Genomic DNA, 22,619 nt, shown 5'->3' with positions numbered 1-22,619 from the left:
TTGCGAAATTTTCGGCCCAATTTAAAAATGTTAAACCCCCCCTTGAAAAAATCCTGCGTACGCGCGTTACTGCCGACATGTGGAGTGGAACCTAAGCTGCAGCTGCAGCTGCGCTGTATCGGTCTGGTAAGATATTGCTATTATTTAGTTATTTTAACTCCGAATTAGCATTGTCGACGACAATTAGGAGAAGAAGTGGCATAAAATTCATTAAGGCCACTGTCCAATATTCGTCGGATGTGGGAAGGTGTGATTTTGGACACATTTTAGGGTTTGTTTACATGGCTCTCTCTCCGGATGGCTCTCAGCTCCGCACGGGTTCGTTGGTGTCTGGTCAGGTCGCCCCCCAGCCGGTCGCGACATTTTTAAACCTAACCTAGCCATCCTGCGCTGCATATTAATATTTGAATATATGAATATTTGCGTTGGTATAAATCTACGGTGTGGTGAACATCAAAATTAAATCGGCCAGATTGTGTACTTTAATAACCAGTATGTCGCAATGATTATGGACAATGTATGACCTGGGGAGTCATAATGCAGCAATAGGATGGCTAGGTTAGGTTAAAAAAAGACGTCAGCCGGTCGCCACATATACACAGTCGCCTCCTTTGGCGTAGTCGATCCCCGGCCCCCCCACTCAGAGGTCGGAATGACCGCATGCGTGTTGCCAAAATGTCCGGTAAAGGGGTACTTTTCGTGCGACAAAGTCCGGCCCGAGAATTGTAAAAAAAGGGGTGTATTTGACTTTTCACCCGGAGATTTCTTTAAAAAGGGGGTGTTTTTCTTTTTTTCTCTCATCTCTTTGCCTTTGGACTCCTGAGAAATTATTCCGAATTAAGGGGGGTAAATTTAGCATTTTTCCTGATTTAGGGGGGTCTCCAGGGCAGGAAAAGCCCGCGAAAAGCCCGCGAAAGGGGGGTTCGGAAATGTTGGCAGTCCTCAGATAGGGGGTGCTTTCAAAAAGAGGGTACGAGCATATGCGTACCCTAAATAACACTGAGTGGGGGGCCGGGAGTCGATCGCCCCCAAATTGTGTGGTCGGATCGCCTACTATACACAGTCGCCCCTCTCTGTAAATATAATGCATTTAATCGGAATTTTTTTCTCCATCTGGACCAATAAATTTAAATTGAAATGACTTATGATTGGGGATTGGTTGGATGTTGGGCAAACCCGGACTTTAGTGCCCAGCTGAAAATCTCAGTTTATTATGGATTTAATATCAATAATATTAATTATGCTAATATATGCAAATATAAACATACCAAAACTTGATGATTTTTAATCATTTGACGTCATAAAAAGCAATTTTAAGCCAAAAATAGCAGCGAAGTAGGGGATCTCCTCTTTGCTTGATGCGAGATACTAGCGAACTGAAATAACCGAATAAAAACTATGGTGAACTAAAAAAAGAAAAGAAAAAATCAAACCACCTCTGAAATTACCTTTGAAATGTTTATTAATTTTTTCTTCCGATATGCGCACATGATAGGGGCAGGTTGGGATGGGATGGGGGGGGGGGGGGGGTGCTCAATAGTCGCCAAATTTGGGGTAAAAGGGCAACTGGCCTTGGGGGGGGGGGGCTAAATTTATTATTTACTTATTTTTCTTTGTAATCATTTTTCTAATTTTTTTCCGGGGTGGCTCTTTTCTTTATTCTGCTTCTTCTTTCTTTCTCACCAGATATGCACGAAACATTGGGGGTTTGAAGAGATGACACCCCCCCCCCCTTCCTGATGGGGGCGCCAAATTTAAGGGTTATTTTAATCTTTCTTTCTTTTTCTCTGCCCCCCCCCCGTCCCTTTCTCCCTTTCTCTTTAATAGGCATGCACGCATCGAGGGGGCGAGTGGGATGGGATGGGGGTGCTGAAAACTCGCCAAATTTGGGGTAAAAGGGCAACTGGCCTCGATGCGTGCATGCCTATTAAAGAGAAAGGGAGAAAGGGACGGGGGGGGGGGGGGGGGGGGGCAGAGAAAAAGAAAGAAAGATTAAAATAACCCTTAAATTTGGCGCCCCCATCAGGAAGGGGGGGGGGGTGTCATCTCTTCAAACCCCCAATGTTTCGTGCATATCTGGTGAGAAAGAAAGAAGAAGCAGAATAAAGAAAAGAGCCACCCCGGAAAAAAATTAGAAAAATGATTACAAAGAAAAATAAGTAAATAATAAATTTAGCCCCCCCCCCCAAGGCCAGTTGCCCTTTTACCCCAAATTTGGCGACTATTGAGCACCCCCCCATCCCATCCCAACCTGCCCCTATCATGTGCGCATATCGGAAGAAAAAATTAATAAACATTTCAAAGGTAATTTCAGAGGTGGTTTGATTTTTTCTTTTCTTTTTTTAGTTCACCATAGTTTTTATTCGGTTTCAAGTTTCAAGTTTCAAGTTTCAAGTTTATTTGTCTTCCAGAAAACACATGTGACAAAATATAATAGAGTATAATCATAACAGTACAATGTAGAACAAAGGAAGACGAGGAGACCTTGGTTGAAGCACAGCTTGTTAAGTTAAGGCCCCTCATATGATGTGACAAAGATAACTTATTTATGAATACAACAACAAATATGGAATATATAAAACTATTTACAAAATACTCTCAGAGAACAACTACCCAACGTTGCATCTAATATGATCTAATATGGACAAACCCAAGCCGACACCAAGTCGAGACATCAATGAGTTATTGCTCTCTGAGTGCAGAGGTCAAGTAGGAATATATGGTATATGTAGTATGTACAGATGAGAAAGAAGAAGAAAAAAGAAAAGGGATAAAGGGGGTTATATGTCAAAGTCAAGAATTAACGAAAAAAAATCAAGAGTAGAGTTAAATATGCTACAGTACACTAACAATAAAGCTTGATAACACATTCATGTGTCATCGACATACTTGTCAAGAAAATATGACTTAAGTCTACGTTTAAAAACTGAGATACTTGAAGCATTTGTTATGGTAGTATCAAGTGAATTCCAGAACCTGGGGCCAGTGGACATTAGTGTATTCAAAGTGAAGGTTGTCCTTGCATATGGTAAATGGAGAGCAGAAGCCTGTCTAGTATTATAGCTGTGAATTTGGTTATTCTTCTAAAGATTTGAGCAAGGGCAGGAGGGAGGTCTCCAGAGTGAATGCTAAACATGAGCATTCCAAGTTGCATTGAATATAGATCTTCTAGTTTTAGAATACTGTTTTCATAATAAAGTAGATTTGTATGTGCACGATAATTTGCTTTACAAATTATTCTAATAACCCGCTTCTGCACAACAAAAAGCCTGTGGATTTGAGTTTTGGATGATTTGCCCCATGCCAACATACCATAATTGATATATGATAAAATAAGAGTAGAGTACAAAATGAACAATACCTCTCGAGGTAAACATGATCTCAACTTATAAATAACACCAGTATTTTTTGACACCACTTTACTTAATTTGTCCACATGAGTTTTCCAATTCAGTTTCTCGTCTATGTATATTCCAAGAAATTTCGTTGAAGTTACTCTCTCAATTGGGTTATTATTGAATGCCACTTCGCCTGGCAAAATATTAACTGAATTACTGAACAGTATATAATTAGTTTTCTGAAGATTCAAGGATAACTTATTAGCATTAATCCACTTCATTACTTTTCGAAACTCTTCATTAACAGTTTTCAACAATGTTTGTGGACATCTATGAGAAAAAAATACAATTGAGTCATCAGCAAAAAATATGAATGATAATACACTTGATGAGCGTTGAAAATCATTAATATACAAAATGAATAAAAGTGGTCCCAAAATGGATCCCTGGGGAACACCACATGTTACTTTTTGGGGACTAGAGTCAATTCCATTTAAGGACACATATTGCTTTCTTTCAGTTAGATAACTTCTAAACCAATCTAAGGCGACTCCCCTGACACCATAATGACATAATTTACTTAAGAGAATTTCATGGTCTACAGTATCAAAGGCCTTGGAAAAGTCTAAAAATGTACCAATGGTGTGTAAGCGACTATCTAAGGCAGAAGCAAGTTTATCTATAAGGTGTAAGATTGCATGTGTTGTTGTATGCTTCTCCCGAAAACCAAACTGATAATTACTGAAGACACATGTTTTGTTTAAAAATGTTATAGTTCTTACATAAATAATTTTTTCCAGAATTTTTGAAAAACAGGTTAACAAAGAAATCGGACGATAATTTGTCAGTAATTGAGAGTCACCTTTTTTAAAAATTGGTACAACTTTTGCGATCTTCATGTTTATCGGTACAACTCCGCTTGACATAGACAAATTAAAAATATGAACTAGTGGTTGAAGGATACCGACAATAACTTGCTTAATAAGTTCGTTCCCAATATGATCATACCCAGGACTTTTCTTGTTCTTGAGGGCTCTAACAATACCAAGCAATTCTTCTTCATTTGTGGGCACCAGAAATAAACTTTGCATGTTAGGTTCTACTAAGTAATCATGAAAATCAGTTTGACTGTTAGGAATATTTTTTTCAGATTCGGACCAATATTACAAAAATATTCATTAAACTTTTCCACTATAATATTTTTATCTTCAACCATTTGGTCATCTATATTCATTTGTATTATACTTGTTACTTTAGATGCTTTTTGAAATACATTTCTTATCACCTTCCACGTGCCCTTGATATTATTGTAAGTTGCTTTAAACTGTGCTAAATAGTATTGTTTTTTGGCTGCACGCAGCACAGAAGTCAGAGTATTTCTGTAAACGGAATATTTCCTTTTTAGAGCTACCGTCCCTGCTTTCTTATACTTATAAAACAGCTCATTTTTCTTATTTATTGATTTCAGCATAGCATTGGTGACCCACGGCATACGTGGAGTTCTTCTACGGTTGTTTTTACTCTTTACTACTGGAATATTAGCATCATACAACAATAAAAACCTATTCATGAAAATATCGAAGGCACTCTCATCACACTGATTCAAAAGAACATCACTCCAGTTTGTCGCCAATAACGCCTCTCTAAACTGATTAATATTTTCTGGGGTGTTTCTTCTAACATAAATGTTCTTATGGGTGACTACAAGTTTTTTTCCCAAAGGAATTACAGTATACACAGGAAAATGGTCAGACAAGTCCGACACAACAATAGTAGATAAGGGAAAAGGTTGTAAGTTACTAAAGATATTGTCAATTAGAGTAGCAGAGGATTCAGTTACTCTTGTTGGTTTTGTTATCAAGGGCAACAAAGAAAACGACAACATCAAATTCAGGAAATCATCAACATGAGCATCAACATTGTGCTGTAAAAGGTTTATATTATAATCTCCAACCAAAAATAAGGATTTACCGTTAAGTGACTGGCTTTCCAAAACTCTCTGCATTTCGTCCAAAAAAATGTTCAAAATACCATTGGGAGGTCTGTACACGACTCCAATTACGATATTATTTTTACCAGAAATAAAGACTTCAACAAATAAAGCTTCTAGATTTTCAGTCATAACATTAAGCTCGTGACATACTCGATAATCGAGCCCAGACGGAACATAAAGGGCAACACCACCACCACGTCTGTCTACTCTACTATTGCTTAACAAGTTATAACCTGGAATAACAAACAAATTTGCATCATTTTCATTGGTGAACCAAGTTATTTCAGTTCGCTAGTATCTCGCATCAAGCAAAGAGGAGATCCCCTACTTCGCTGCTATTTTTGGCTTAAAATTGCTTTTTATGACGTCAAATGATTAAAAATCATCAAGTTTTGGTATGTTTATATTTGCACATATTAGCATAATTAATATTATTGATATTAAATCCATAATAAACTGAGATTTTCAGCTGGGCACTAAAGTCCGGGTTTGCCGGATGTTGGGATATTTGACAAACGTAAACTTAAAGTTATTGGGTGGTATTCTGATCGTAATTAACAATGTTAGATCTGAGATGCATGGCCCTTCATGTTATCAGTGTCTGATAAGGTGTAATATTGAAGCCCTAAAAAAATTGCGCTTCAAAATGATCATGAGCGATGAAGTGCCTCAAAAAAGTAAAAATCTGTGAGTGACCGGTCACAAAGAACTTTGGGCATTGAGCGCTGTATCATGAGTTAACGCGCTCTCATTGGCCGATCCACTCGAGTGGCTTTGAATGTAAGTGAGAGAGGGCCACTTAAGTTCATTGGCAAAGTCAATACGTAATACCAGTATTACGTCACACCACAGAGATTTTGACACGTCCTGCTTTAAACAGGTGACGCACTTCACACATAACTGACGCACACACGGCATTGCAAACACATAAAATAGAAAAATCAACGAACATCTCAGACTAAATTTCCAGTTTGTATCTTAAATATGACGAAAATGAGAATTGTTCAAACTTAAAAAATAGTAAAACTTAAACTTAAAGGGACCGTTTAACAATGTTAAATCTGAGATACACGGCCCTACGTGTTATCAGTGTCTGTGATATGGTGTAATATTGAAGCCCTAAAAAAATTGCGCTTCAAAATGATCAAGAAGTGCCTCAAAAAAAGTAAAAATCTTTGAGTGACCGGTTTTACCATACTCGTTTTCCCCAATAGACTGTAGTGTTATGAAAACCGTCAGGCGAACGGTTTTCAAAATTTGTAATTTCAATCATAAATATCTTGATAATCAGACAGACGATCGGCTTGTAAAAGTCATGGGGTTCCTGACTGACCTAAAGGTTTATAATTATCATTGCATCATGAGCTAAATCCAGAATTTTGTTTCAGAATCTGAGACAAAGTTACCGGATCCCTTTAAAGCTAAAGACCAGTTATGGTCATGCGATTGCATTGTGAAAGAAACGTTGTGGAGTCGATTAGAAAAGGTTGATCATCTAGCATATAAGTATTGGTGTGTACTGCAACGTTCTGGAATCCCCAAAATGATAAGAAATTTGGCCCAGTCTTGGTAAAGTTACAAGCACTGTACACAGAAAGATGTATATGGAACTACGCGACACGTGTGCGATATCTATCCGGTCCGGATAGATATAATGATTCACCAAATATATCAATTAGTAGGCGGTTTCTCGGCAAAATGTGTATGATCACGTATTTGTCAAAACATATTCTTTCACATGATTTGTAATAAGAGCTTCCATTTCATTTTTTGAGAGGGGGGGGGGGGGGGGGAGGGCGTTTCCAAAACTGGTCTTTACCTTTAAAGGTAAAGACCAGTTTTGGAAACTTCTTTTGCTATAATCATGAAATTTAGTGAAAATTAATATTCTTGCCCCTTTTTCCTTTTTTCAGAGTACTTTGAAAGCAACAAGGGGAAAGAGAGCAAAGATTGACACCAGTCAAAGAAGTAGGTCTATGCCTGGCCTGCTACATGAAAGAAGAAAGCTCAATGGAATTCTACATAAAAGAGGAAGAACTTTTGTTTTATGAAGCTGAGACGGGTAAGAGTGATAGAGATCAAGAATCACTACAGGAAGATGTAAAACAGTCCTGCGTTGATGAGAAAGGTTGGATTGACATGTTTGCTGAACCTGAGATTGCCAGTTCAGCTCTTTCATCAGATCCACAGGCGAGTGAAACAGTGTTGATTGCTGTTGGTCAGGAGTCTGTATTGGAAGATGATGAGAGAATTGGAGACACCTCGCAAGAGAGTAGTGAAAGGGAGTCTGTGCCACCTACACAAGAGAGGAACTCTGTTAGTTTTCATGTTCTTATCAAAGAAGGTAAAGTTTGTTACTGTAAGATGGGAAAACTAATGACATGTGAGTGGTTCTGGGCCCTGTTTCGTAAAACTTGTTATCAATAAAAAATGCAAAATTTCTATGACATATTTGCCCTCAGCCAATCAAATGCCAGTAGCTTATATAACAGTTATTGTAACTTGTTAATGATAACAAGTTTTATGAGACAGGGCCTAGATTTGCGAAAGTGTTATGCTGTAAAATAATCAAAACTGATGCCATGTTGAATTTGGCAATTCTTGAATATTGTTTGCATAAATGCTTGTTCATGATGTTCAAAAGTTTCATGTGATAGTTACACTATAGCCTAATTATGGTTCTTTGGAACCATACTCTCTGCATTGCCTTTCTAGATACATGTATATTATTCTCTAATGATCACAGTGATAAAAAATGTACATGTGCTACTAAAACATCTTTACAGTAACGTGTATTAAAAGCTGCACAAAAAGTGTAAGTCAGACCAATCTTCAATTTCAACATAATTTCAATGTTCAATTTTTCAACCACCCGAAAAAAAAATCATATTAAATTTAAAAGGATTGTCATACAACGAGTTTAATGTGTGTTGTCTGACTTTGAAATATGTTGCGTTTGCCAAATCCATCTTACAGTCATACACAAGTTTCTGTTAGAAAATTTGAACAATAGTCATAACTTTGAAATATTTTGCAATTTCGATCATTTACAGAAATTGATTTTTGGCAGAATGAGGAAGACGGAAGATGCTTCGATGGAGAAACAAGAGAAAGTGGAGATGATGATCATGGTGGAAACAATAAATCTTGTGAATGTAAGGTGACAGAGCCTAGTACAGGGTCTGTATGTTCTTATTGTCAGAAGAAGCATGAGAGGACCGACTCTGGTGGAAAACCCTCTCTTCAATGTTTTTTCTGTGATTGCTCATTTTCTATAGAGTGTCACCTTACCAGACATCTCCAATTTCATGTTGGTATGAAGACCTATGACACTTTCCATTGTTCCCTTTGTAAGAAGTCATTTTTGTCCAAGTCTGACCTTGTAAAACACAAGACTAAATGCACAGGGGAGAAGCCTTATGAATGTATTCATTGTACAAGTACATTTGCTAAACAGACTGACCTTAAGGTACATATCAGAACACATAACCAAGTAAAGAACATTCTAACTGTACAAACACAAGATCAAACAGAACATTCTTATGGCCAAAGCCAATCTCAATGTCCATATTGTAAAAGAGCTTTCAAAACAAAGTCCACCCTTGACTCACACATAGGAACAATGACCTTTGAAAATTCTTATTCATGTTCTCATTGTAGCAGTACATTTCGATCCAAGTGTAGTCTAACTCTTCACAACAGGACACATAAATATCAATGTTTTCTATGTAACAAGAGGTTTGCATCATTGGATGGGAGAAATACACATGTGAAATGGCATACAGGAGTAAAGCCTCATCATGAATGTTCGTATTGTAGCAAGAAATTCTCTAAGAAATGTCATCTAGACGAGCATGTTAGGATACACACAGGGGAGAAACCTTATCGGTGCTCGTACTGTGAAAAGGGATTTCGTACTAAGGGTAATTTTACAAAACATTTGAAAATTCACAATGGAGGCAACAATGAGGAAGGTTAGTGCTTTCTCTCTTGCAAGAAAACCAAGAACGTTCTTTTGAAAAGGTTTCTTGGTGATCAGGTACATGTTCAAAAGAGAAAAACTGTAACCAGTGCTTTTTTATAAGTTAAGTTCTAACTTCTATAGGTTTCCTTTTTGGTGTTATCATGTCTGATATTTAAATTGTGCATGCCGAATATCATGCCACATTAATGTTTGTGTAATGTCAGTCATGTGATTTTAGTGTTGGAGGAGTGAAATTCAAAGTTTGAGTAGTCTTAAAGCCCCACTGTCCTACTTGTAGCTACTTGCTCCCTCTATATAGAAAACTTCCCCAATCGGTGCCTGTTGGTCCCCAATGATCCTCTTTTTCTTATGTTAGTTGAGAGCTGAGTTAATGAGATAGCCACCTGTCAGTGACCTCGCTGTGTGGTCTAATCCCTTCTGTCCCAGTAGTGTTGACGGTCTTTAACTGACGTTTGTTTTAAAGGGTTAAATTGAATCATATCTGTACGCAAAACTTATATTTTATACTCGGAGAGCTTTACTTTGTTTCCCATTATCAAAATGCTATGTCATAGGTAATAAATCAAGGTGAGCTTTTGTGAGATGTACGTTGGCTGAGAGGGAGAGGGAGTGAGAGAGAGAGAGAGAGGGAGCGAGAGAGCCTAGCACACTTATCCCTCCAAGGTCTTGGACATAATGACAGAGCTACCCATTTTGGAGGAATGATTCCAATTTTTAATCCCTTAAAGTCAAGTTAGAACCCCTAGATTTCTCCTTTTTCTGAAAACTTTTTCAGTATAAAATCATACAAAATATATTGGATTGTGTTTCTGTGGCCTTATCGAGATTTAAAATGTTTGCTTTGGAAGGTTGGCAGCTATCTAATTAGATCTGTAATAATACATTTTTCTATAATATGTTTATTATCCGTTATAACAGAATTCCATCTTTGTGTCAAGGCATCATGCAAAGTTCAACACAATGATCTATCAATTTGCTTTTCATTGTTGCTTCCTCAAACTGCACTATCATTTATCTGATACAAATAACTCTAATAGTTAAAGTGTATATAAGTAGAGTATACTTTTTGTGAAAGTAGGTCTTTTTTGTAAAATATGTAAGTTATGAAGTAACTTTGCATGAATTTATTTCAAATGGTGAGATTCAGCTCATGAGATTACTGTGTACTGTCTATTAGTGGTTTGAAGAATAATTTGACACTTTTTATTCATGTGTTTTTCTGAATCCATTTCTCAAGTACACAGGGTGGGGAAAGGGGAAGGTTGAATCAAAATTACCAGCAAAACAAATCTAATTGTTTAATTGTACCTCATCACTAGGTGTTTTTAGAAGGATAATATTACACAGACTCTTTGGTATCTTATAAGACAATGGTACGTGTACACTCTAAATTGATGTATTGCAGTCAAATTCATATGGGGGTTAACCATAGAGATATATACTACTAACACAAATTTCATGTTTTTCCTTATTTCTTGTGATTGAGAAAATCTACTCCCCTGAAAGCAAGATATAGAATGCAAAATGATATTCTACTTCACATGTTATGAAGTCGGATCAAGAACACAAATAAATACGAAGAAAACGAAAAAATCGTGAAATTTTATGTACAAAAGGCATGGAGAGTTGACCACAGATGATGTCATCAAATTGAATACCGCTCTCTAGTGACTAGTCATTTAAAAAAGCTCTAACTTCCTTATTCCTTGCCCGATTTTGTTCAAATTTTCACTGATTTTATTCAAATCTTTTAAACTTTACAATAAAAGTAACTTAGTATGAAGGTTTTGGTTCCCTTTCATGAATTTATTAAGATGACAGCAACTTCATCATTTTAATTATTTTAAGCATAATTTTCCATTAATGCATGACCCATATACAATGTACATGTACGTGTATCACATGAATCAGGCAACATGATATTTTTTATAATTGGTTTTCTATTATTTCAATCAGAAGAAGGATATGAAGTTATCAGTCATATTTTATAAAGATTTTTCAGTAATTCTTCTGCGTTTCCTACATGTTATTAAACTAGAAATATGTTGCAGCTTCACATTTCAGTTTATCAGCTTTATTTTTTAGCATGTGTCAAGTTTTACAGAATTTAAACATGACATAAAGTTGAATTGAGTAAAAACAAAAAGAGAGATGGCGGAGAAATAGGGGAGAGAAAGAGAGACGGTTAGAGAGAGAGAGAGAGGGGGGGGGGGGGGTAAGAGAAAGAGGGAGAGAGCAATATCCACTGCAAATCTGTCAAGACAGGGTCAAGACAGAAATCATGTATGATTTTTCGACAAGAATTATAATGTTATTTCATAAAGTTTTCTTGCTCCTTGCAAAAAGAATTGGCAGATTAATCATTTTGACTTCATAACAAATATTGAAATATTGAACAAAATTACTGAACTTCACAAATTATGAACACCTTGCAAATTTTCGAGAGAAAGACAAGCTTTCTATCATCAAAATAACAATATCATAAACCTAGGCAGACGAAACTGCCTATGACAGAGAAAGGGTTCAAGAAGATAATGGAAAATGATTGATACCCTAGTAACCCTGTGCATGTTTTTTTTTAACCCCCCCCCCCCCCCCCCTTTTGAGGTTTATTATTATTTTTTTATTATAAATTAATTAAATATTTAAAAAATCCAAATGGACGACCTAAAAAGAAGACCTTACCCCCCCCCCCCCCCCCCCCCCCACTAACGAAACGGAATGTCGATCGGTCAATTTTTCAGGGAGATTGGGGGTCATTCTAGAAGGCTTGGGAGACGTTATTGAATAGAGGGAGCCGGTCGCATAAAATCCCGAGCAGCGGATTCGAAATTAAACGTTGAAAATAGCCCCTGCGCTACAAAGGTCATCACTCTTGCGTGAGAAATTTGAAAAGGGCACGTCATTGTGGATGTCTTTAGAAGCTATATACTCAACAGTCAAATTTTAAATTAATGTTAAAGGGGCCGCTTCGGAACTCTAATTTTGCCTTTCTGCATCAGCTCGTGCCGACTCTCGCTTGTGCCATTTGAAAAAATCTTGGTAGTAGCCTAATCATGGACAGGGGCGGTGATCCATGGCCCGATTGGGGGACACGTCCCCCTGCAGCTCTCTTAAAAAAAAGAGTGAATTTTCAAAATCACGGACGTCACTCCTCTGGATAGTGAAAATAGAGTGAAAATAGAGTGAACATTCACTCTTTTTCTTTTAGAGAGCACTCTAAAATCAATCGATTTTCACTCCTAAACAAGTGATCACGGACGTCACTCCCAAGAAAGTGAAAATAGATTGAAAATTCACTCTTTTTTTTTTTAAGAGAGTCGGACATTTAGAAATATGGCTAGAAGAAATATAGCGGGAAGCTAGACGTAGACCTACATATTTGCTTTGGCGTTTTCTATATAGAATCCATAATTTCAGCATTCAAAATGGAAAAATCTCGCTTGGTCGCTACGCCCCCTCGCCTAATAACACAAAACTTTGATTACTCTTGCAACCCCTGTCCAGAATTGCCTAGTTTGTTTCAGTAAAAGCAAATACAAACGGTCGCTGAAAATGAATCGGTTTAAAATCTAATATACGTCTGCTACATGTCATCACGGATAGCTTTCAGCCGAGCAAAACTGCATTATTTACTATATACTCTATTATAAGATAACTGGAAGGTTATTGAAATAGATGTTTGTATTTATTTAAGATTCCTGCATATTATATTAACATGCAGATACTTCGAAGTGAAAATGTACTATGGGAATTAATCTTGTATTGTTCTCAACTTTTCATAATTGTGTGCTCTCACATAGTGATTGTTTTATATATACTATTATTCGAATCTTAAATAATAGTATAGGGCCTCAACCAGTACTTGCGCAGTAGCCTCTGATAATATCTGGGCTGTGTATCCTATGAAGCGTTTTTAACTAAGATAATTCATCCCCGACAATGAAAAAGAATCGACGGCTTTGCTTCTTATATTAGTGGTTTGTAAAAAATAGACTTATATTTGTAATGTATTCATAATGGAATACGGAGTGATATGAGCACGTTGGTATTTTTGTAAGCGAACGAGAGTGATAAAGTCATTCATAAATATAAATATGTAAAGATATAAAGAAAGTGTTTAATATACGACAGTCATGAAACACAAAATACCACAGGATGATGTTCTGGATTTTCCAAATAAATGGCATTGCTATAATGGTTGTAGCGAATAACTCGAGCACGTTGTTATTTTTTTAAGCGAACGAGAGTGATGATATAAATATGTAAAGATATAAAGAAAGTGTTAAATATTGACAGTCATGAAACAATACCACAAGAGTTTAATTGTTCTGGAATTCCAAATAAATGGACATTTTCATTGCAATCATGGTTGTAGCACAAACCTTTCTATATACTCCACAAGGATTCAAATTTCATTTCATAACATCTGCAGTTAATGCGGGTTGGGGTTGCAGCCTCTCTTTCCCCGAAAATTGAAAAATTACCAATAATCGGGCCCGGCCCCCCCCCCCCCCCCACTCAGTGTTATTTAGGGTACGCATATGCTCGTACCCTCTTTTTGAAAGCACCCCCTATCTGAGGACTGCCAACATTTCCGAACCCCCCTTTCGCGGGCTTTTCGCGGGCTTTTCCTGCCTTGGAGACCCCCCTAACTCAATGTACCCCCCTAAATTCGGAATAATTTCTCAGGAGTCAAAAGAGATGAGAGAAAAAAAGAAAAACAACCCCTTTTTAAAGAAATCTCCGGGTGAAAAGTCAAATACACCCCTTTTTTTACAATTCTCGGGCCGGACTTTGTCGCACGAAAAGTACCCCTTTACCGGACATTTTGGCAACACGCATGCGGTCATTCCGACCTCTGAGTGGGGGGGGGGGGGGGGGGGGGCTTTCATCGAAAGGGTGCGGTGCGGTGCGGCGCGGTGTGGTGTGCTCAACGCACCCATTCGATAAAAGAGGGGGGCCTTTTCTCGAAAGGGTGCGTTGAGAGCGGAGTACCGTTTTAACACACCCTTTCGATGAAAGCGGGGGGGGCTTTTCTCGAAAGGGTGCGTCGACTAGTCTTTCGCATCAGTCGTTTAAAATGAGGATCTCGGACAGAAGGTAATAGTTGCCAATTTAAGTATATCGAAAATGTATTAAATAAAATGGAATGGTCTTGATTACAGAGTGGTCTCTTTGATGGGGGAGACAGAGAAAAGGAAAAAAGGGAAAGGGAAAGGGAAGATAAAAGGAAGGAAAGAAGAATAAGAAGAGAAGAGGCAAACGGGGGGGGGGGGCAAAGGACTCTTGCCCCCCCCCCCGCCAAAAAATAAATCAGAGAGAGAGAGAAGGGAAAGGGAAAGAGAAGATAAAAGGAAAGAAAGAAGAGGAAGAAGAAGAAAAGAGGGAAACGGGGGCAAAGGGCTTTTGCCTCCTCCCCCCCCCCCGCCAACAAATAAATAGTAGAGAGAGAGAGAGAGAAATAGAGAGAGAAGGGAAAGGGAAAGGGAAAGAAAATATAAAAGGAAAGAAAGAAGAAGAAGAAGGAAAGAGGGAAACGGGGGAAGGGCGAAAGGGAGAGAGAGAGAGAGAGAAGGGAAAGGGAAAGAGAATATAAAAGGAAAGAAAGAAGAGGAAGAAGAATAAAAAGAAAAGAGGGAAACGGGGGCGAAGGGCTCTTGCCTCCTCCCCCCCCCCCGCCAACAAATAAATAGGAGAGAGAGAGAGAGAGAGAAGGGAAAGGGAAAGAAAATATAAAAGGAAAGAAAGAAGAAGAAGAAGGAAAGATGGATACGGAGGAAGGGCGAAAGGTTCTTACCTCTCCCCCACCCCCTCCCGCCAAAAAAATAAATAACAGAGAGTGAGAGAGAAGGGAGAGGGAAACAAAATCTAAAAGGAAAGAAAGAAGAGGAAAAAGAATAAGAAAAGAGGGAAAGGGGGCGAAGGGCTCTTGCCTCCCCCTGCCAACAAATAAATAAGAGAGAGAGAGAGAAGGGAAAGGGAAAGAAAATATAAAAGGAAAGAAAGAAGAAGAAGAAGGAAAGATGGATAGGGGGAAGGGTGAAAGATTCTTACCTCCCCACCCCCCCCCCCCCTCCCGCCAAAAAAATAAATAAGAGAGAGAGAGAGAGAGAGAGAGAGAAGGGAGAGGGAAAGAAAATCTAAAAGGAAAGAAAGAAGAGGAAAAAGAATAAGAAAACAGGGAAAGGGGGCGAAGGGTTCTTGCCAACAAAATAAATAAGAGAGAGAGAGAGAGAAGGGAAAGGGAAAGAAAAGATAAAAGGAAAGAAAGAAGAGGAAGAAGAAGAAGAAAAGAGGGAAACGGGGGCGAAAGGCTCTTGCCTCCCTCCCCCCGCCAAAAAATAAATAAGAGAGAAAGAGAGAAGGGAAAGGGAAAGGGAAAGAGAATAAAAAAGGAAAGGAAGAAGAATAAGAAGAAAAGAGGGGCTCTTGCCTCCTCCTCCTCCCCCCCCCCCCCGCCGCCGAAAGATAAGTAAGAGAGAGAAGGGAAAGGGAAAGGGAAAGAGAATAAAAAAGGAAAGGAAGAAGAATAAGAAGAAAAGAGGGGCTCTTGCCTCCTCCTCCTCCCCCCCCCCCGCCGAAAGATAAGTAAGAGAGAGAAGGGAAAGGAAAGGGAAAGAGAAGATAAAAGGAAAGAAAGAAGAGAAAAAAGAAGGAAACGGGGGCGAAGGGCTCTTGCCTCCTAGCCCTCCTTCCCCTCCCCCCCCGCCAAAAAATAAATAAGAGAGAGAGAGAAGGGAAAGGAAAGAGAAGATAAAAGGAAAGAAAGAAAAGAATAAGAAGAGAAGAGGGAAACGGGGGCGAAGGGCTGTTGCCTCCTCCCCCCCCGGCAAAAAATAAATAAGAGAGAGAGAGAGAATTTTCTTTCCCTTTCCCTTTCCCTTCTCTCTCTATTTCTCTCTCTCTCTCTCTACTATTTATTTGTTGGCGGGGGGGGGGGGGGGGGGAGGAGGCAAAAGCCCTTTGCCCCCGTTTCCCTCTTCTTCTTCCTCTTCTTTCTTTCCTTTTATCTTCTCTTTCCCTTTCCCTTCTCTCTCTCTCTCATTTATTTTTTGGCGGGGGGGGGGGGGGGGCAAGAGTCCTTTGCCCCCCCCCCGTTTGCCTCTTCTCTTCTTATTCTTCTTTCTTTCCTTTTATTTTCCCTTTCCCTTTCCCTTTTTTCCTTCTCTCTGTCTCCCCCATCAAAGAGACCACTCTGTAATCAAGACCATTCCATTTTATTTAATACATTTTCGATATACTTAAATTGGCAACTATTACCTTCTGTCCGAGATCCTCATTTTAAACGACTGATGCGAAAGACTAGTCGACGCACCCTTTCGAGAAAAGCCCCCCCGCTTTCATCGAAAGGGTGTGTTAAAACGGTACTCCGCTCTCAACGCACCCTTTAGAGAAAAGGCCCCCCTCTTTTATCGAATGGGTGCGTTGAGCACACCACACCGCGCCGCACCGCACCGCACCCTTTCGATGAAAGCCGGGGGGGGGGGGGGGCCGGGTAATCGGGCAGCGAGCTGCCCGAATAGTTTGTTTGAATAATTCTTATCACGTATATTTTGGTGATAATTTTCACAACATACATAAGTATGCTCAAATTTTCGCTCGCTCGCCAAATTGTAAAACCAGCAAATTGATATTTGGGCAAAAGACTTAGTTTTGTAATCTCATCTCGTATATTTTGGTGATAAATGAAACTTTTCACAACATACCAGACAAGAGACGTGATATGTGAGCCTGCACCCTTTCCAAAATTGTGTCTGCTTGTAGGTATACCTACTGGTATATACGGTGCTTCTGAGTCGACCTTGTCAGTATTATGTTGAGTTTAAATGTCTGCGTGATTTTCAAATTTCCGGCCCCCTATTGGAAAATCCTGGATCCGCGCCGACATATAATAATGATATATAAAACATTATAAAATAGGGTTAGAATTAGGCTTAGGGATAGGGTTAGGGTTAGAGATAGGGTTAGGGTTAGGTTTAGGTAGCTGTCGCAAAATGAAGTCTTTCCAAAAGTGGCCCGAGCTGTCCACCGAAGCACCCCACCCTGGACAACTCGAGTTGGTCGAGTTGTCCAGGGTATACGGTCGGTTTATCCAGGGTCGGGTGTCTGGTGGTCGGGCTGTCTAGGATTCTTATAGAAGAAGAACAACAATAACACTTTTGTGCGGTTTTCGAATGAAATGGCGGACGGGAGGGGATTCTACGATATACGTCTCTACAGTGCGTACAATATGTGGATGGAACACAAGAATATATTTGGACGTGGATTGACACTAGTTCCATCCAAGGAAAGTTTGAATGAAACGTTTGCGTTACATCTGCTTGAAATTCACTCCAGTTGCAAACTGTGCAATGTACCACCATGCGCTACCGTCACCAGCGCCCTGTGCGCAGCGGAGGCGATCCCTGGCAAAGGTCTGCCACCTAGGCCCATCGAGTCTCCAGTTACTCCGCTCAATCCACCAAGCATACCGGCCATAGCCATAGGCCTACCTCCGTTGGCTTTGGCTCCAATTATTAAACGAAGGTAATGATGATGGAGGGAGGGGGGGGGGGGGGGGGTTGTGTCAAGACGGCCTTGAAGCCCACGCCCACCTGCCGGCCGTGCCACGTTTGAATCCATAGGTCTACTAAGGGTGTCTGAACGATTTTTCAATTTTCAATTTGGGATCGTTTTTCACCATTGTTGTTGGATAGACCTATTTGAATAAAATATGTAATCAGAATAAAACATTTCAAATTTCAAGACTCACCGATTTTTCTATCAAAAGATACAGCCCCTCAAAAACTCTGCAATATTCATAACATTTTGGTCAGAATGGAAAAAAAAGTGGTTCGTGCCGAGTTATCATTTTTTGCTAAACAGCTGCGTTTTAATGGCATTAGAATGCAGCTGTTTAGCATTAGGCGATATGATGCAAAAAGTGGGGGAAGGGTATTTTCAAAGTTCAAACTTAAATCGTATGTGATCCCTTGGGGCTAGCGGGAAAAAAAGAACATCAACATATTCCTTGCGACTTGAACTAACTATCCCTCGGGGGGGTCGATTCTCAAAGGTGGGAAATCTGTGTCTGGACACGTAAAAATATCAAACATAAAGACTCGAGCTCAAAGCCTTATCTCATGGTGTTTTTGCATTTGGATATAATGAAAAATATATAGATCAAATAACACTAACCGCCATGAATATTTTTCCTTTATGATATTCACAAATTTATGAAATTAATTTGCATTCAGTTTTGAGGTTTTTTGTGTATTTAGATTAATGGAGCAAATAGAAATATGTTGATGTTAAATTATACAATTTTTTTTGTTTTGTTACAGTCATCTCCAAAGCACACCAGCCCCCTCATCAAGCAAGCCACAAGAGTCTTCCAAGAGCCCAAGTACATCTTCATTTCAGGACACGAAACCCAACACTCCTTGTCTTCCTAGCAGCCCAACCACATGCTCTGGTATGTTCTTTAGAAAACAATATGAATTGTGCCGAGGTAACTTGTGCATGATTGAATGTGAATGTTGCTACAAACAGACAGGATTAACTTAAAGCTCTGTATAATTTTAACACCAACTTGGCTCCAAGAGGACAACAAGTAGCGGTAGGGAAGTAATACTATAGGTAGAGTGATAATATAGTATTAATAGGGTCTTACTCGTAATGTGTGATGATAATATATAGAGGAAGGGTAGAAGTAGAGGTAGGGTGGGTCATAATCAATGTAGGACGGTAGTTAAGGTAGTATACAGAGGTAGGGTACGTGGTAGTAGACATAGTAGAGGTAGGGTGATGAGGTAGTATTTCCATGTAGACTCTACCATGTCCTTTTTCTTTTAGGAGAGAAAGTCAACAATCTGAACACCATGGGGAAATCCAAGAAGGGGATATATGAAGAGCCACAGCCGGCAGAAAGAGTAGGCTGCCAGACCGACTGCTCACCTGGAAGAGGAGAAAACATGCAAGGTGATTACAGAGAGGACAGCGAAGCTGAAGAGAAAGCTGGAGAGCAGCCAGCAGAAAGAGTAGGCTGCCCGACCGACTGTTCACCTGGAAGAGGAGAAAACATGCAAGGTGATTACAGAGAGGACAGCGAAGCTGAAGAGCAGCAGACAAGTGAAAAACATGATAACAAGACCATCTCCATCAAAGAAGAGGATTTAGATGATTACGAGACTCTCTTCTTCAAAGAAGAGGATTTAGATGGTTACTATGGGGAAGGGGATAAACCCAAAGAGAAACTTGCAGATCTTCTACCACCTGGGGATGTAGAATATGACACCACCTATGCAAAAGAAGATGGTCTTGAAGATGAATGGATAGAAGATGATAAATCTGAAGGACATCAACTGGCAGATGAAGACGGGCTACCTTACCATGTGCTCATAAAAGAAGAGTTGTCGGACGATGACTATCTTGAAAACGATTATCAAGGAGATGGAGAAGGAGATGAAACAAGGAATGTGGACATTACAGCACACTCTTCATCCAAACAAGGTAGTGAAATAGTTGGCATGGATCATAAGGGAAAGGATCCTGACATCCATAGTTTTTGTTTAAAATCAAAATAAGAAAACAATAGTAAACCATTTAGAAATATGAGAGCCCCCCGCCCCCAAATAATTTCTTGCAAATGTCCGCAGAGTGACATACTTCACTTACTTTTATGCCAACTCAAACAACACATGCACTCTCTATATTTTGCAAATGGATACAAGATAATTTCAGTATTTGTTCATAGTGTTGGTATTGTATGTTAGTTAGGTATTTAGTATTCTTCATGGTTGAAATGGAAAAAAAATAGAAAAATATGAAACTTACAGCTCTTTGAAGTTTGTGTGAATTGATAACTATGATGTACCTGTATGCCATGACTGATTTGTTTAAAGTGATGAAAAGTTTTCAATAAAGGTTATTTTCTCTGTTTTTATCAAAATTATATTTCTTCAAATCCTCCTTTTCTCCTTAGATGGAAGCTCAAGCAAGGAGGACTGCAATGAAATTCCAAGATTATCCCCGCAGATCACAAGAAAACGGAAGGATGGTTCACCATGTAATGAGTCAGAAACAACCTTGACAGTGTCAGAAGCAACTGTCTGTTCAAGATCTGATATGTCTCTTAGTAAAGGGTCAGTAAGCTCTACTAACAGACAAAATCAGGATGACCACCTCCAAGTACTGTGTGTTGCAGAGGTCGATACCATGGACCAAGATTTACATCATGAGCATGAACGGTTGAATTCTGCAGGAGCAATTGATTGTGGTGAAGAGATTCAAGAGTATTCAATGTGTAACACAGGATTGACAAATGAAAGCAGACCCCAGAAACATAAAGGTACCGATGCACAAGAAAAGCGGTTTGCATGTCCTGAGTGTCATAAAAGGTTTACCCGAAATGAGGGTCTCATGCGACATATGGAAGTCCATATACCTGTGAAACCCCACAAGTGTTCATTGTGTGGTAAGAAATTTTCATCTGAGGGTAGGCTCTCGACCCATGTCAGAGGCCACACGGCAGGTAGATTTGAGTGTTCTTATTGCAATAAAGGATTTAAAGACAGCGTTAGTCTTGCCCGACATATCAGAACTCATACAGGAGAGAAGCCTTTCAAATGTTCGGTTTGTGACAAATCATTTTCGGTGAAGGGCAATCTTGGGCAGCATTTGAAAAATCACAGAGGAGAGAAACCATTCACTTGTACCATTTGTGACAAAAGATTTTTACATCAGAGTGGGCTTTCAAGACATATGTACAGAACCCACTCAGGAACTCGTATAAAGCCTTTCCAGTGCTGTGTATGTGACAAAAGTTTTTCACAGAATAGTGATCTGACAAGACATATGCAGACCCACACAAGAAAAAAATTCCCATGTTCTTATTGTAACAAAATATTGTCAACGAGGAGCGATTTTGAAAGTCATGAAAGAACCCATGTGGAAGAAGTGTTACTGCCGAAGGAATTTTCATCTGAGGGTAGGCTCTCGACCCATGTCAGAGGCCACACAGCAGGTAGATCTTTTGAGTGTCCTTATTGCGATAAAGGATTTAAAGACAGTTGTAGTCTTACCCGACATATCAGAACTCATACAGGAGAGAAGCCTTTCAAATGTTCAGTTTGTGACAAATTATTTTCCGTGAAAGGCAATCTTGTGCAGCATTTGAAAACTCACGGAGGAGATAAACCATTCACTTGTGCCATTTGTGACAAAAGTTTTTCACAGAATAGTGATCTGACAAGACATATGCAGACCCACACAAAAGGAGAACAATTCCCATGTTTCTATTGTAACAAAATTTTGTCAACGAGGAGCAATTTTGAAAGTCATGAAAGAACCCATGTGGCAGAAGTGTCACCATCAGGATCGTAAAAATATAGGGGATGCAAGCTTAGCAAGGGGAAAATAATGGAAGGTATTTTTAGGGGAATAGGCTAGTTATATGAGCATGTAACAAGAGTACTTATCTTATGGATCAAGGGCTAGTTGTACAAGCCCTGGCTGGGTTCTTGGAGGTTTAGCCCCTACTAGCTATTAGCTATTAGCTTCCTCAAGTTCCTTTTTTATTGTAATATTAAGGGTAAAGACCGGTTCTGGTCATGCAATTGCATTGTGAAAGACACGTTGTGGAGTCGATTAGAAAAGGTTGATCATCTAGCATATAAGTATTGGTGTGTACTGCAAGGTTCTGGAATCCTCAAAATGATAAGAAATTTGGCCCAGTCTTGGTAAAGTTACAAGCACTGTACACAGAAAGATGTATATGGAACTATGCAACGAGTGCGCAATATCTATCCGGTCCGGATAGATATAATAATTTACCAAATATATCAATTAGTAGGCGGTTTCCCTGCAAAATTTGTATCATCACGTATTAGTCAAAACACATTCTTTCACATGATTGGTAATAAGAGCTTCCATTTCATTTTGTTGAGAGTTGAAAAAAGTGCAATAGAAAGATCTTAAATTGGAAAGCTCAAGACAGACAGTATCGGATAAATCTTGTATGGAATTTGTGAAGATATTGTTGAAAAACTAATCATTGTTTATGTATTAATTAAAACAAATGGCTTTAGTTAGAATTATATTTTTGATCAATGAAATCCTGTTCAGTGATTGGTCAACATAGCATCATGTGACCAAACTTTACATTGCTATGTTGTATCCGTGACGTCATCCATGGTATAGTCAACAAATATACCATGCACTGAGAGGCTCTAGTTGAAATTATGGATCGAGGTGGCAGGAATAGCACTATTTTTTGAGGGGCATAGCCCGAAAGAAAATAGTGCCATTTCTGTCGCCGAGG

The 22,619-nt window shown here is 39.1% G+C and overlaps 2 protein-coding genes across 5 annotated transcripts; both read left to right on the top strand.

The window, feature by feature from the left end:
- Positions 1-37: 37 nt before the first annotated feature.
- LOC105441606 (zinc finger protein 252-like) lies at positions 38-9,663 on the top strand. Of its 3 annotated transcripts, none has more exons than XM_011672887.2 (3): positions 38-126; positions 7,245-7,675; positions 8,385-9,663. In XM_011672887.2, the coding sequence occupies exons 2-3, from the start codon at positions 7,324-7,326 to the stop codon at positions 9,308-9,310; spliced, it is 1,278 nt and encodes a 425-aa protein (XP_011671189.2). In that variant the 5' UTR covers positions 38-126; positions 7,245-7,323; the 3' UTR covers positions 9,311-9,663. The 3 variants fall into 3 exon arrangements, with proteins under 3 accessions (XP_011671189.2, XP_030847393.1, XP_011671190.2); XM_030991533.1 differs by lacking the exon at positions 38-126 and adding an exon at positions 1,055-1,075; XM_011672888.2 differs by lacking the exon at positions 38-126 and adding an exon at positions 5,968-6,111.
- Positions 9,664-17,317: 7,654 nt separating this feature from the next.
- Positions 17,318-21,961, top strand: LOC100890594 (oocyte zinc finger protein XlCOF6). Of its 2 annotated transcripts, XM_030991532.1 has the most exons (5): positions 17,318-17,845; positions 18,643-18,773; positions 19,154-19,279; positions 19,388-19,810; positions 20,283-21,961. In XM_030991532.1, the coding sequence occupies exons 1-5, from the start codon at positions 17,499-17,501 to the stop codon at positions 21,680-21,682; spliced, it is 2,427 nt and encodes an 808-aa protein (XP_030847392.1). In that variant the 5' UTR covers positions 17,318-17,498; the 3' UTR covers positions 21,683-21,961. The 2 variants fall into 2 exon arrangements, with proteins under 2 accessions (XP_030847392.1, XP_030847391.1); XM_030991531.1 differs by having other exon boundaries at positions 17,319-17,845; positions 19,154-19,810.
- Positions 21,962-22,619: the final 658 nt, after the last annotated feature.

Source organism: Strongylocentrotus purpuratus, unplaced genomic scaffold (genome assembly GCF_000002235.5).
Source record: "Strongylocentrotus purpuratus isolate Spur 01 unplaced genomic scaffold, Spur_5.0 spur5_scaffold_2, whole genome shotgun sequence".
Classification (NCBI taxonomy): Eukaryota; Metazoa; Echinodermata; class Echinoidea; order Camarodonta; family Strongylocentrotidae; genus Strongylocentrotus; species Strongylocentrotus purpuratus.
This window is presented reverse-complemented; position numbering and strand designations above follow the sequence as displayed.

Bases quoted from the DNA above. Each gene is read 5' to 3' on its own strand.
- LOC100890594 (XM_030991531.1), top strand. From the start codon at position 17,499: ATGGCGGACGGGAGGGGATTCTACGATATACGTCTCTACAGTGCGTAC. The intron at 17,846-18,642 runs GTAATGATGATG...GTTTTGTTACAG, and splicing joins GCTCCAATTATTAAACGAAG to TCATCTCCAAAGCACACCAG. The intron at 18,774-19,153 runs GTATGTTCTTTA...TTTTTCTTTTAG, and splicing joins CAGCCCAACCACATGCTCTG to GAGAGAAAGTCAACAATCTG.
- LOC105441606 (XM_011672887.2), top strand. From the start codon at position 7,324: ATGAAAGAAGAAAGCTCAATGGAATTCTACATAAAAGAGGAAGAACTT. The intron at 7,676-8,384 runs GTAAAGTTTGTT...GATCATTTACAG, and splicing joins TCATGTTCTTATCAAAGAAG to AAATTGATTTTTGGCAGAAT.